The 13694-nt window shown below is 36.4% G+C and overlaps 1 protein-coding gene and 1 pseudogene across 1 annotated transcript; one reads left to right on the top strand and one right to left on the bottom strand.

Annotated features, from left to right (window-relative positions):
- Positions 1–297: 297 nt before the first annotated feature.
- LOC149261912 (histone H2B.7 pseudogene) lies at positions 298–653 on the bottom strand (annotated as a pseudogene).
- Positions 654–7135: 6482 nt separating this feature from the next.
- LOC149261911 (uncharacterized) lies at positions 7136–8133 on the top strand. The gene has a single exon (XM_089382595.1). The coding sequence runs from the start codon at positions 7273–7275 to the stop codon at positions 7666–7668; it is 396 nt and encodes a 131-aa protein (XP_089238721.1). The 5' UTR covers positions 7136–7272; the 3' UTR covers positions 7669–8133.
- The last annotated feature ends 5561 nt before the right edge of the window (positions 8134–13694 follow it).

The following is a 13694-nucleotide window of genomic DNA, read 5'->3' as shown; positions in this document are numbered from 1 at the left end:
TTTTGTAGCCTGAGCATGAATCTTTTTGAACTCGTCATCGTTCAAGGTAACATCGTCATAGAAGGCGTCGTAATAAAATCCCTCTCCTCGAGTTGTACAGGGTCCAATACATAGTTTGCAGCCATACTCCATTTCAAGAGACTCCCCAAGGATGTGAGCACATCACCGTCACAAATCAGTTTATTAGATAGCAGAGGGCGGGAGGAGAATTAGATCCGAAGCTTGAAGAAGGGACAAATTACACATTCGTGGGTTTTCTTTGAGCAGTGTTTTATGATCAATTATTAAGGGCCGAGTTCAATCCCGGGTGGTAATGGTAGGCTTCTTATTGTAGCGGGCAAGTTTCGATGACTCGCTGGCCAGCTTCTCAAAAATGTCATTGATAAAGCTGTTCATTATCCCCATGGCCTTGCTGGAAATACCGATATCGGGATGAACATGCTTCAGAACCTTGAAGATATAAATCTTCTCGGCACCTTCCTTCGGTAGCTTCTTCCCAGCCTTGGGAGGAGCAGGCTTCTTCTCAGTGGAAGCCTTCTCTGCAACAGGCTTCTTCTCAGCTGGCTTCTTCTCTGCCTTGGGAGCCATTGCTCGACTTCAATTCACATGCGTATAGAACTGCTTTTATCACAAGAAAACCGGTGCATAAACTTGCGGATGGACATCTCAAATTCGAGTTATCCTATTTGTTTCTGCATGTGTATAAAGGGAAGGAATATTGTACTTGCATGGATAAACAACATTTAGTTTTTCTATATTTCCCATTGTCTTAATGTTTGTTCCATTCAAATACGGCCTCTATTAGATTTGCTGTTGAGTTATAGAAAGTGGCTTTAGAGGCACTTGCATTAGTATTATTAACATGCTCTGTTGATTGCGTTTGGAAGGAATAGAAATTTGCGCACAAACGTGTAGGGAAGATGGATCATCTCAAGCATTTCCTGATTTGTTTAAATTTAGCTTGTGAGACCAGAAAGTAATTTGCTCAGACACACACTCAAAGCCAGTGGATCCATAGGAGCAGAACTTTTTGATTGAATTCTCTACGCCAAGAAAATCATAAACGTCATCTTCAAATCTGTTAGTGATTGGCTAAATTCTTAGCTGGAACTAGTTGAGTGTTCATTTCTTTGTTGAGACAATGGCTAGATTTGATGATGTACTAGAGCTACTGAATACACTAATACACTCCACTATTGGTGGGAAGGTAAATGTTAGCAAAGACACTCTTTGTGACATTCAAATCTGCCTGCATGATGCACAAGAAAAGATCGATTTTTTGCAGCTTGAATCACAGCTACAGCAAGAAGAGCTACATCAAAATAGACACCATTCTGAACCTGTTTTTCAGAACATTGAGACAACCACCCATCAGCAGCATGTTAATAATGTTACAGATAAAGCAGCAGTTGTACATGCAGATGCAGAAACTCAATCTGCACTTCCCAAGCCCATCATCAGACCTTGGGAACAACTTGTTCACAACAAGCACAGAACTGGTCTTGGATATGACAAGGACTTGTCCTTTCATATTCCAGACTACTCAAAGCCCATTCAGTTTCAGAGTGCTGGATTCATTGATGATAGTTCACCTGCTTCTCATGACAGTTCAGCTTCAGTTGTTCCAGACTCTGCCCCTCTTCTACAGCAACAACAACAACAACAACAAAAACAACAGATCGTGAAATGCCAACACTGTGATCGAGTTGGCCATCTGAAAGATCACTGTTTTGATCTTCATCCATGTGAGCACTGTCATAAAACCAGCCATTCTTCACACAGATGCTTCAGAAACAAACGTCCTGCAAGAACAAAGATTCATCTTGGATGGATCGCTTCTTGGCAATGGGCATCAACAGCCAAGAAGATATTCCAAACACATGTCAGAACTTGTTCCAGAGTATTGAACAATCTTGCAGTTGAGTTTTCTCCATCTTCTCACCTTGTATCTGACAGGGGGGGGAAATGATGGTCATCTACAAGCTTCAAAGTCACATCAAGCGAGCCTGAGGCACAACCTGCCACACCAGTTTCAGAGTTGTAGCCAGAGACAAAGATGCCCGTGAACAGATTGAGAACACTTCCTCTAGCAGAAGACACCAGCTTCTTGCCAGTTTTGGAAGAGTTCCGGGAATTGCATTAAGCATTCCAGAGTTGTTGGTCATCCTTAAACCATCACAGATTAAGAACACTTCCTCTAGCAGAAGACTCCAGCTTCTTGCCAGTTTTGGAAGAGTTCCGGGAACTGCACTAAGCATTCCAGTGTTGGTGGTCATCCTTAAACCACCGCCCTTTTTTACCAACATTTCAGAGAGCACATTCAGCCTAGTGCTGCCATGCATTTTTGCACATTTTGTATTACAGCTCTCTTCTTGGACTCATACATAACCCTTCGGATTAAGGGGGGGAATGTTGGACACCTAATCCTAAAGGGTTAGTGTGGAAGCCGAAAAGACTAAGCAGTCCAAGAGACCTTGGGATCTGAAACCCAAGAGTCACAACATTGTATTATAAATGTACATCTCCTGTTAATAAAAAATGTACTGAATGATTTATCTTTCATATCTTTTGTGCTGTCCATGTGTGTTTAACAATAATAATAACTGATTAATAATTAATTACTAATCATAATTATTAATTATTATATATGAATTAACAATTAATTCATAATATTATTAATTAATTAATTATAAATATTATAACATATTGGTAAAAATTATTAAATATTGTTTATTAGTAATAAATATTTCTTTATTAAATAATATTTATTTAATAATAATAATAATATTAAAAATTAAATAATCTATTAATAATAAATAAGGTATCTTATAAACTCTATAATAAATATGGTTGACTACGGTTGATTTTTATATTTAGACAATTTTTCTCACAATGCTATGTTGGACTATGGTTGACCATCAATGACAATAGTTGTTACAATGTGATGTTGGACCAAAGGATTGATAAACCCAAAGGATATGAACGCTTCGATTGATAAACCCAAGGCACTGATAGTATAAACCCAAGGGAATAATTCTAAAACCCCAAAGTATTATAAATCCAATGGAATAATATTAAACCCAAGGGATTAATATTATAAACCCAAGGGTTTAATATTAAAAGCCCAAGGGATTATAAGCCTAAGGGAATAGTCTTAAACCCAAGGGATAAATATTATAAACCCAAGGTATATAAACCTTAAGATAAATATTCTAAACCCATCATTGATTTTCATATTGAGACAATCTTTGTCACAATGTAATGTTGCACCATGGTTGACCATGGGTGACCATGGTTGACAAAATGTGACGTTGGACCAAGAGACAATCTTTGTCACAATATGGCGTTGGACCATGGTTGACAATGGTTGACCATGATTGATTTTCATATTAAGAAAATCCTGTTATAAACCCAAGGTATACAAACCCTAAGATAAATATTATAAACCCTAAAATAAACATGTTTGTCCATGGTTGAGCACAAATGATTTTCATATTAACACAATCTTTGTCACAATTCGATGTTGGATTATGGTTGACCATGATTTATTTTCATATTGGGACAACCTTGGCACAATGCGATGTTGGACAATGGTTAGCTATGGTTGACCATGTTTGAATTTCATATTGAGACAATATTTATCACAATGCGACGTTTGACCATGGATGACCATGGTTGTCTCAAGCGACATTGGACCAAGAGACAATCTTTGTCAGAATGTGACGATAAGCCCTATAATAAATATGGTTGACCATATTAAAAACCAAAGGGAATAATATTAAACCCAAGGGATAAGTTTTCAACAATCCAAGGTATATAAACCTTAAGATAAATCTTATAAAAACTAAAATAAACATGGTTGACCATGGTTGACCACGAATGATTTTCATATTGATGCAATCTATGTCACAATGCGACGTTGGACTATAGTTGACAATGATTGATTTTCATATTGAGACAACCTTTGGCACAATGCGATGTTGGACAATGGTTGGTCATGGTTGACCATGGTTGATTTTCATATTGAGAAATTTTTTGTCACAATGCGATGTTGGATCATTGATGACCATGGTTGTCACAATGTGACTATATTTTTTGACCATAATTGACCATGGTTTACCATGATTGATTGTAATGTTGAGACAATCTTTGTCACAATCCGACGTTGGATGATGTTTGATCATGGTTTATTTTCATATTGAGACAATCTTTGTCACAATGTGATATTAGACCATGGTTGACCATGGTTGACCATGATTGATTTCCATGTTGAGAAAAAAGATATTATAAACCCAAGGTATATAAACCTTAAGATAGATACTATAAACCCTAAAATAAACATGGTTGACCATGGATGATTTTCATATTGAAACAATCCTTCTCACAATACGATGTTGGACTATGGTTGACCATGATTGATTTTCATATTGAGACAACCTTTGGCACAATACGATGTTGGACAATGGTTGGTCGTGGTTAACCATGGTTGCTTTTTATATTGAGACAATCTTTGTCATAGTGCGACGTTGGACCAAGGGATTGAAAAACCCAAGGGATATGAACACTTCGATTGATAAACCCAAGGGATTGATAGTATAAATCAAAGGGATTAATTTTAAAATCCCAAGGCATTATAAATTGAGGGAAATAATATTAAACCCAAGGGAACAATAAATCCAGGGGATTATAAATCCAAAGGAATAATATTAAATCCAAGGCATAAAAATTAGAAACCCATGGTATATAAACCCTAAAATAATTATTATAAACCCTAAATTAAACATTGTTGACCATGCTTGACCACAGATGATTTTCATATTGACACAATCTTTGTCACAATGTGACGTTGGATTGTGGTTGACCATGATTGATTTTCATATTGAGACAACCTTTGGCACAATCTGATGTCGGACAATGGTTGGACATGGTTGACCACAATTTATTTTCATATTGATACAATCTTTGTCACAATGCAATGTTGGACCATGGTTGTCACAATGTGGTGTTGGACCAAGAGATAATATTTGTCACAATGTGGCCACGGTTATTGACCATGGTTGATCATAATTGACAATGGTTGGTTGTGATTGATTGTAATGTCGAGACAATCTTTGTCACAATCCAACTTTGGACTATGGTTCATCATGGTTGATTTTCATATTGAGACAATCTTTGTCACAATGCAACATTAGACCATGGTTGACCATGATTGTTTTTCATATTGAGAAAAGGCTATTATAAACACAAGGTATATAAACCCTAAGATAAATATTATAAACCCTAAAATAAACATGGTTGACCATGGTTGAGCACGAATGATTTTCATATTAACACATTTTTTCTCACAATGTGACATTGGACTATGGTTGACCATGATTGATTTTCATGTTGAGACAATATTTCTCACAATGTGACGTTGGACCATGGTTGACCATGGATGACCATGGTTGTCACAATGTGATGTTGGACACAATGTTTTCATGGTTGTCACAATGTGACTAGTTAATCATAAATATTTATTAGCATGGTTTTTTAGAGATGAATGTGAATGTCAACTTGATATAAAGGTGATGTGTATAGGATAGGGAGAAATCCTTTTAGTTATTATTTATTAAAGTTTTAAAACTCAAAAATAATTTTATTGTATTTAATTATTATTTTATCAATAATATTGTTTTTAATATTAATTTGAATGTTATTATGGTTATTATTAATAATGATATTTATTAATATTATTATTTTTATATTAAAATTATAATAATTAATATCAATGTTATATAAATAGTTATTAATAATATTCAACATCGTAATAATAATAATTACTTCAATATAAATATTAAAAATATTATAAAAAAAATTTATTATAAAACTTCTTGTAATACAAAGATTAAAATAAATTACCCTATTTATTAAAACATAAAACCTAATATTATTTGGGAAAGATAATTCCTAAATCGAAATTATATATTTCACGAATATATTTCTTTTATTCATAACCTCAAACTCTTTCATCATTCCAACGGTTGTCACACGCATGCATGTCCCTATAGACTTCACAAGGTCAAACTCTTTCATCATTCCAATGATTGCCACTATTCCACGGTCAAACCATTTGAATTTCCTCAACAGCAATAGCGATCATTTAGTTGTTTCAAATCGATCCAACTCAACTACAATCCTTGGATTTCGTGGAGCGCCACATTACAACGGCAAGTGGAATCGACCCACGACGTAATTTTTATTAAAATCATTTAAAATAACATTTACAATTTTTTGGCCGTCACTCTATGCTTCCTCGCGTCAGAGCCATAGAGCCAATTACGAACAAGGGATTGGAAAAAACAATTTCTGAGCTACAATTACGAACCACAATTTAATTCATAAGGCTACCTATTACTAAACGTACACAAATTTAATTCCTTGTGTTCTCCGCAAAGCAGGGCGTGGGGGCGGGCATTACAGCACAGCGATTGCCGTGAATGGCAGAACACCCTGCTCTAAATTTACTAACACTTACTGTTACGGTCGCGTCAGTGTTCCGTGTCCATGTCCACTGTTTTCCGCAAAGCTTAACCTGGGCCGTGGGGGCAGGCACCACGGCTCCTACAGCCGTTGCCGTGGGCCGTTGACTAAACTCCATCTGTAACGAAATCCTTGAATGGACTCAATCAAATTGTACAAACACACTTTACAGGGTAACGAAATCCTTTTGAATGGACTCAATCAAATTGTACAAACACACTTTACAGGGTAACTAAATCCTTGAATATTTCTTGAATGGACTCAATCAAATTGCAGAAACACATTTTAGGTTACTCACGTTTACATCTGTACAATGAATCTATCATCAGGGGCAATTCATACCGTGTTGAATATTGCAGGTCCCTAATATTAAGTATTTGCCACAGAAAATGAAGTATATGCGTTAGTTTCCAATCATTCCGTTTGCTGAATCGACGCAGCACGATGGTCAATGAACACGACACGACTATGCATGACAATAAGGAAGACGTCATGCTTGTTAGTGAAGCTTCCACCGCAGGGACTAGCGAAAATTTTCGGGCTCTTCGAAGCCATAATTTCTATATATAAGTCAAGCCAACTTAATTTCATAATTTCATAGTGCAAATTCGGATGCTCTGTTAGTTATCTCTAATTTCGCTCAAGGTAAGCCAAGCAAGGGAGATTTATTTGTGGAAATTAACGAAAGAAGACTGCAAAAAGGAAGGAAAATAGAAAGCTACGCTACGACAATTGGGGTTTTGTTTGACAATGGATACTGGATGCCAGAGGTCTGTTGAAGCCCTAGCTATCATGGGATTTGATAACAGAACCATACAACTGCTGGCTACTGAGAAGCCGTGTCATCTCACGGGCGAAGAAGGAACTGTTAACATGCCGATGGCGGCGGAAGGGGATCGTCCGAAGCCCGTGGAGGAAGAAACTGCAACCATATCAGCTGAGGGGTCAAATTATTGTGTTGCAGATGCGAGTGATTACCCGCTGTTAATTGATTTTGAAAAAATGTGTCCGTCGGATCATGATGGGGATCCCAATGCCGGCATTAGAATGGAAGACTCAAATTATATGAAGAATAGGTTACTGGAATGGGTTCAAAAGGTTGCTGATTATGTTCGTTTCCTCCACGCTTCTCTGGATATAACCTAGAAAGAACGAACCATATATTCCAGCAAACATCAGAAATTGTTTTTTCCAATCATTTGCTCGTGTAAATATGATATATTTTGCAGTACTAGTGGTATTGAAATTACAGGAAAAGTGACATGGCAAAGACGGCTGTGGAAATAAAACTGTCGCCTTGCCATATTTCGCAAGATTGAAGAGGAAAAAGGTTGAGCAACAGAACCAGGTACCAGATATGGAGGGACTTTCTGCTCAATCCCAACTTGTTACAGACAAGTGGGAAAATTTCCTATGGGACTTGGAAGTTCAGTTTTCTTCAAAGACATATAGCTTGTCTGACGTAATGTAAAAATATGAGACATTGTAATACCGATAATATTGCATACAATGAACATACAACAATCAGATCTGTGTATCTTTCCGTACGTGGTTCGAATCCTACGGCAAACTTGTGTCCATGAATGGTCTATAAGTCTGAAAATCCTTTTAATTTCGCCAGTGATGCTATTAACTTATAAATTTCAAGGGACAAATTGCAGAGTAGAGTAGTTATGAAGCGTATCCATCTTGGTTTCTTCTCCCTTTTGAAATCAGTTTTGAATTAAATGATGCATTTCAGAGGAGTGCGAATGGTATTACATGGTTTGCACGTATACTATAATATATAATGGGATTACTTGGTTTGCATGTATACTATAATATACTTATATACTTATAGTATAATATATTGTTAAACGATACATTTCAGCGGAGTTTTAATCGTATTATTAGGATTGTAACAATCATCAATTCACATGTTTTAGGTTTGAATTTTTAAAATTTGATAAAGTTGATTTTATCTATAACATAAAATCAAATTCATCCCCATCTTAAAAACTTAAACCAAATAGAGAAAATCAACTTCATCCCAAAACTCAAACCTAAACCATGTGACTTAATTTTAATTATAAATCATATATATACTTTGCTTTTTAATAAAATATATCATAAAATAAACCTACAAAATATTATTATAAATTTAAAATTTATAAACTTAAATTATAACATAACATAAAGTTTGAATAATAGACTTCTTCAATGGAATTTTTTAGATTCATATAATTCCAAATCTCAAGGTTAAAAGTTCCGCTATCCTTGTGACCTAATTTATGACAACTCAATTGCATTGAAACTTCAAAACATCATTCTCTTAAGCAAGTTATTTAAAGAGGAAGCTTATGTCCCCTCTGGTGCACTCACAAAAGCCTCTGGAAACTCCGTAGCGATTATGGAGTGCGGAGTTATAATAGTAAAAGCGGATGTTGTTCCTCGACAAAATAGAAACATCTCAACAATATGTTTATGAGAATTCCGTAATGCAATCAACCATCTTCTTATGTCGTGAAAAAGAATAGAATAGCGAGTCACTCTTCGAATTTTGAAGGGCGGCGGGTTATTAGTCACATATGCTTCGAAAGGAGCCATATGATGACGAACTTTTTCAATTCCTAATGTAAAATATGGCATCGCAACTTTTTTCCTGGGCGAAGGATCACAGTTGGAATTTCTCCATCCCAAGTTAATTACGACAAAAGTCATGTCGCGACAAAGATATTGTGTTTTATTTTTGAGAATGATAATAGAACAAGGCTGGCAAAGAAAAGGAGACATATCAAATGAATTACATAGAATGTTAGAAATAACTTAAAGAAATAGTGTATTATGTAATTTGAATGTGTATTCTGATGGAAAAGTTTTTGCTAGTTTACTATTGCAATAATGTTGCGAAACGTCACGTAATGTAATATAATGTTATGGTAACTCAATTAATTTATTTAAAATTAAATTAAAATTAAAATTAATAATTTATATAATTATGCTATTTAGTATTTTTTTATGGGTGTAATGATAGATGGAATGGGGTTTGGGTAAAGTATTTATTATTTTCTATCTTGTAATTTTGAATTTATGATGGAAGGATGCAATTAGACTCTTATATGCATGAGTATGCAGTCTTACACTTGGATAACGGTTTATGTATTGGTTTTTATGGTTTGTGATCTCATTTGCAGAGAGAGGGCAAGAGTCGAAGTGAGGTCATCGGCCTCTTGGAGTAAATTATCCGTGAAGGTGGTATGTGCAAAGGTTCTAGTGTTGTGGGTAGTTGAGGTTTGCAATGGGCATCAAGGATTTCAAGGTGTTCATTCCTCTCAAGAATGGCTATGTGAGACGTCTATGTAGCCTGATGTCATCAATTGGTGGAAGTCTTCATGTGAAAGGTCTCGCTTGGGTTTTCAATCCGTAAGACTTATGTACTCACTCAAGTCACTCCTTTGTTTTTCTTATCTCTCTCGTTTAGTTGTTCTAGAAGATTTGGTCTTAAGGGTCTTTCTAAGTTTCTGTGCATCAATTGTCTTTTGTGGTCTCAGGAAAATGTCATGGATGTTGGAGTAGTCATGTGTCGAAATTTCGGTTGGTTTCTTTTCTCTCAATGTAAGGAAGGTGTGGTTGGGTGTAGTTGGAAGTATCTGCAAGGGCTGGCTTGTGTGGGTTTTTTTTTATGGCAAGGCAAGTGTTGAGGGTGGGAATGGGGTAATTGTTTATGTTCTCCTAGGTGCTGAATTCTCTTCGTGCCACAGTGGTGCCTTTCTTGTTCAATGGTGAAGGGAGAAGAGTCTTTGGCAAAGGAAATATTGTCCTCCGCCCTCTCTAGTGGGTCTTCATCTAAGGTTAAGTCTTTTGCATGGTGCTATTGTGACAAGTATCTTTGTTGGTTTCTCGGTATTACAAAGAGTGGGATGAGTTGATCTCCATGCTCTTTCGCAAGTAGAGGAAGTCCTTATAGAAATATTTATTCTCCTCCACAAGAGTCAATGATGACACCAAGATAGTGGTTGAGGAGGAGGAGGAGTGGTGGTGAAAGAGCTCAACCTAGGTAGGAAGGGGCAAGGTTCTTTGCCCATGACTCAATAGTAATTGAGTTTAACACAGTTCTTCCTGAAACATGTTAGGAAATCCATGAGCTTGAGGCAAAAGAAAGAGAGGAAAGGCATACTCTTTCGATTTTCGAGATATTAGAGGATATGTGAGTTTGGGTGTCAAACCATGGGCACACTAGAGGCAGGTGAAAATAGTATTTAAAGTCAGTAGTGTTCCATTGATAAATGAAGAATTTATTGGGTTTGGTATTGAGGGAAAAGCAAGTGGAGAAAGAAAATATTTTCACCTCTCTAGAGGATTTTAAGAAGATGCTAAGGAACTAGAGGTTCTTCTTCGATAGAATCGATGCTGGTCCAGAAAATGTGGAAGGCCACATTGCCTGTGACTCAAATGGGTGGGGACCTGACAGATCCTCCTAGCTCCAGCGTAAGGGTTTAAGCTAATATTTCATCTTTAGATAATGATTAGTGAGCATAGGTGGTGAGTGGCACAGTCTATAGTTTTCTTGGAGCTTTTAGTTTTGTCCTTTGGCCTGTTGGTATTTGGATTAAGCTGATGTAGTTTGGTCATAACCATGTGTTTTTGTGGGATGTCTCTGGCGTGCTTTATCGTTCATTATTTTTCTCATTCATATATTTTGTTATATGCTAATGATGGCATGCAACTTACATGTTTTTTGTGGAAGGCTTGTTTTTATATGGGCCAACTCTATTGTGTTCTCGTCGTATCAGTCAGGAGTCATTGATATAAAAAATTATATAATGAAATTCCAATAAAAATTCTAAAAATTTAAAGATACCTCAAGTTTGTATGTTCGTACGAATGAGGAGCATGAAGAGATTACTGAAGCAAACCCTAGTGCGGAAACAACACCTAGTACTGAAGCAACACCCACCACTGAAAAAACACCTGTTGTTGAAACTACTACATCTTCCAAGAGAAAGACAACCACATGCTCTAAGTGGAGTATGGCTGATACACCTCCTATGATTGGTCAACGGAATCCTAAGATGTGGAGTTACATTAGAACGACCCCTAGTTCATCCTCATGAGGAAAGGAGACGCGGATAGAAGAACCTATGGTGGTGTTTAGTGAGTCATCATAAGAAAGAGGAGGTGGGTGCCCGATTGTAGAGGAAGTGTTAAAGGAATAAATTTTTGGAACGACAATTGTGCCTAAAAATGGAGTTGATGAAGTGAATACCCTTAAAGGGACCAAGGGAGTATTAATAAAGGGAATAGAGTAGAAAAGGAAAGTGAAAAGGTTAATTGGTGCAAGAAATTCTTGGAAAAGGGTGCGAGTAGCTGTTATACTAAAAGAGACTCAAAAATGTAATACTACATCTGAGGGGGAATGTGATGATACAATTGGAACTTATGGGTTTGAGGAGAAAAAAGAAAAAGAAAAGTAGGAGAAGTATGCAGAAGAAGGCCCCTCTACATCTGAAATCTATACTATTACACTAGAGCTTGAACAAGAACTAGAGAAATAATCAGAGATAGAAGGACCGACAACAAAAGAGTAGATATAAGAAAAAGAGGTTGGTACTTCACCAGGTATCTTTCAAATGATGTTTTGTTTTAAACTTTCATTTCCAGAGAAAAATGGAATTTGGATGACTTATAATTTGTGGTATAAAATTGATTTATAAATTATATTTGTAAAGACAAGTGTTGGACACCTAATCCTCTAAGGGTTATGGTGTGGAAGTTAAACAATCAAAGGAGTCAAAGAGATATTGGAAGATGAATTCAACAGTCATGTGAAATGTAGTATAAGTCAACATCTTGTGAATAGTAAAGTAAATCTCATCTTATCCTTCGTATTCTGCCTTCACCATGTATTTGTTTAACATGGTATTAGAGAAGTAGGGTTATTCCTACCGTGCTCAAGTGTGAGTCACTTGTTTTGTGGCCTTTCTCTGCATGTCATTTCTTCCCTCTGATCAACATAGTTGATGTCATACCCTTTCTACTACTCATAATTGTTGTCAACAATCTTTTCTCTTTTATATTATGCTTTTAAAAGTGATTTTTCTAGTCATTTGCGTGTTGGCCTCACAAAAATGCCTTTGTTGATTCTACGACTTCTCAGCACGCACTGTGGTAACAGTTCTCTCAAATAAGCCCTATCTTTCATTTTTATTCTCTGCATTGAATGTCTAGCTGGCCCACATTGGTATTGCTCTCCTTGCCAATCATTATTCCCATGATGATTTTCTCTACTGGACTCTTACCTTGTCAGAATGTTGACACTTAATGTTTCACTGGCGTTGACCCTGACTCTTAAATGCATTACTCTCCCTATTCTCAAGATTCCTGCAATTCCTCATAATATCATTTTATTCTTTCTTTTGCTCAACTCTCATTGCAGGAAACCATTCAAGCCATTGTTCCGTGCATGGTGAGATTTCATTTCTAGTGGGAAATAAAAAATCTCTCATCAAATATAATTACACTTATTCTTAGAACCTCTGTGCTCTTTCTCTAGCTACTCGTGTCAAATCATTTGCAAAAGAGAAAGAGATCCTTACTTTCACAAATGTAATGCCTAGAGCACCTGATCTTTTCACCTTCCCATTGAAGATTGGACTGTGAATTTCATGTCAGTATCCTCGACACTAATTTTTGAGTGTATGTTTCTACGAGTTTCTCTCAGCTGATATGAAATCCTTTCTCTATATGCAATTTCTCCTATTGTGAAACGTACATGCCTATTATTATGTTCCCACACTATCCCTAGTCATTTATGACTCTATTAGTGAGTTTTATGGTGTAATCGAAGGAATTAAGAGTTAAATTTGGCCTCTAAGGATGTATTAGGTGAACACATAGTGGAATTAATGGTATTGTTGAGTATTTAAGGCTAAATACAGAGATCAAGAATGTGGTATGTGAGTATGCAACCTGGTAGATGCCTGAATGGTTTTATAGTGGGGATTAAAGAATTTGAGGCATATACCCAATTCCCATGACCCACTTCACTAACACGAGATGTTCTGCACTAGAGCTAAGGGAGAGCAAGCAGTTTCTGCGCTGCGAGAGATCGAACCAATATGAGGGATCAAACTACTGCTGCCACTGAACACCAGCGAAGACGATACGTTTGAGGGAAGGTTGAAGACTTGGTG

Source organism: Pinus tabuliformis, chromosome 6 (assembly GCF_031772625.1).
Source record: "Pinus tabuliformis cultivar Carrire ecotype Pingquan chromosome 6, CPIR1, whole genome shotgun sequence".
Lineage (NCBI taxonomy): Eukaryota > Viridiplantae > Streptophyta > Pinopsida > Pinales > Pinaceae > Pinus > Pinus tabuliformis.
The sequence above is the reverse complement of the archived record's forward strand: the minus strand, read 5'-3'. Positions and strand labels throughout refer to the sequence as shown.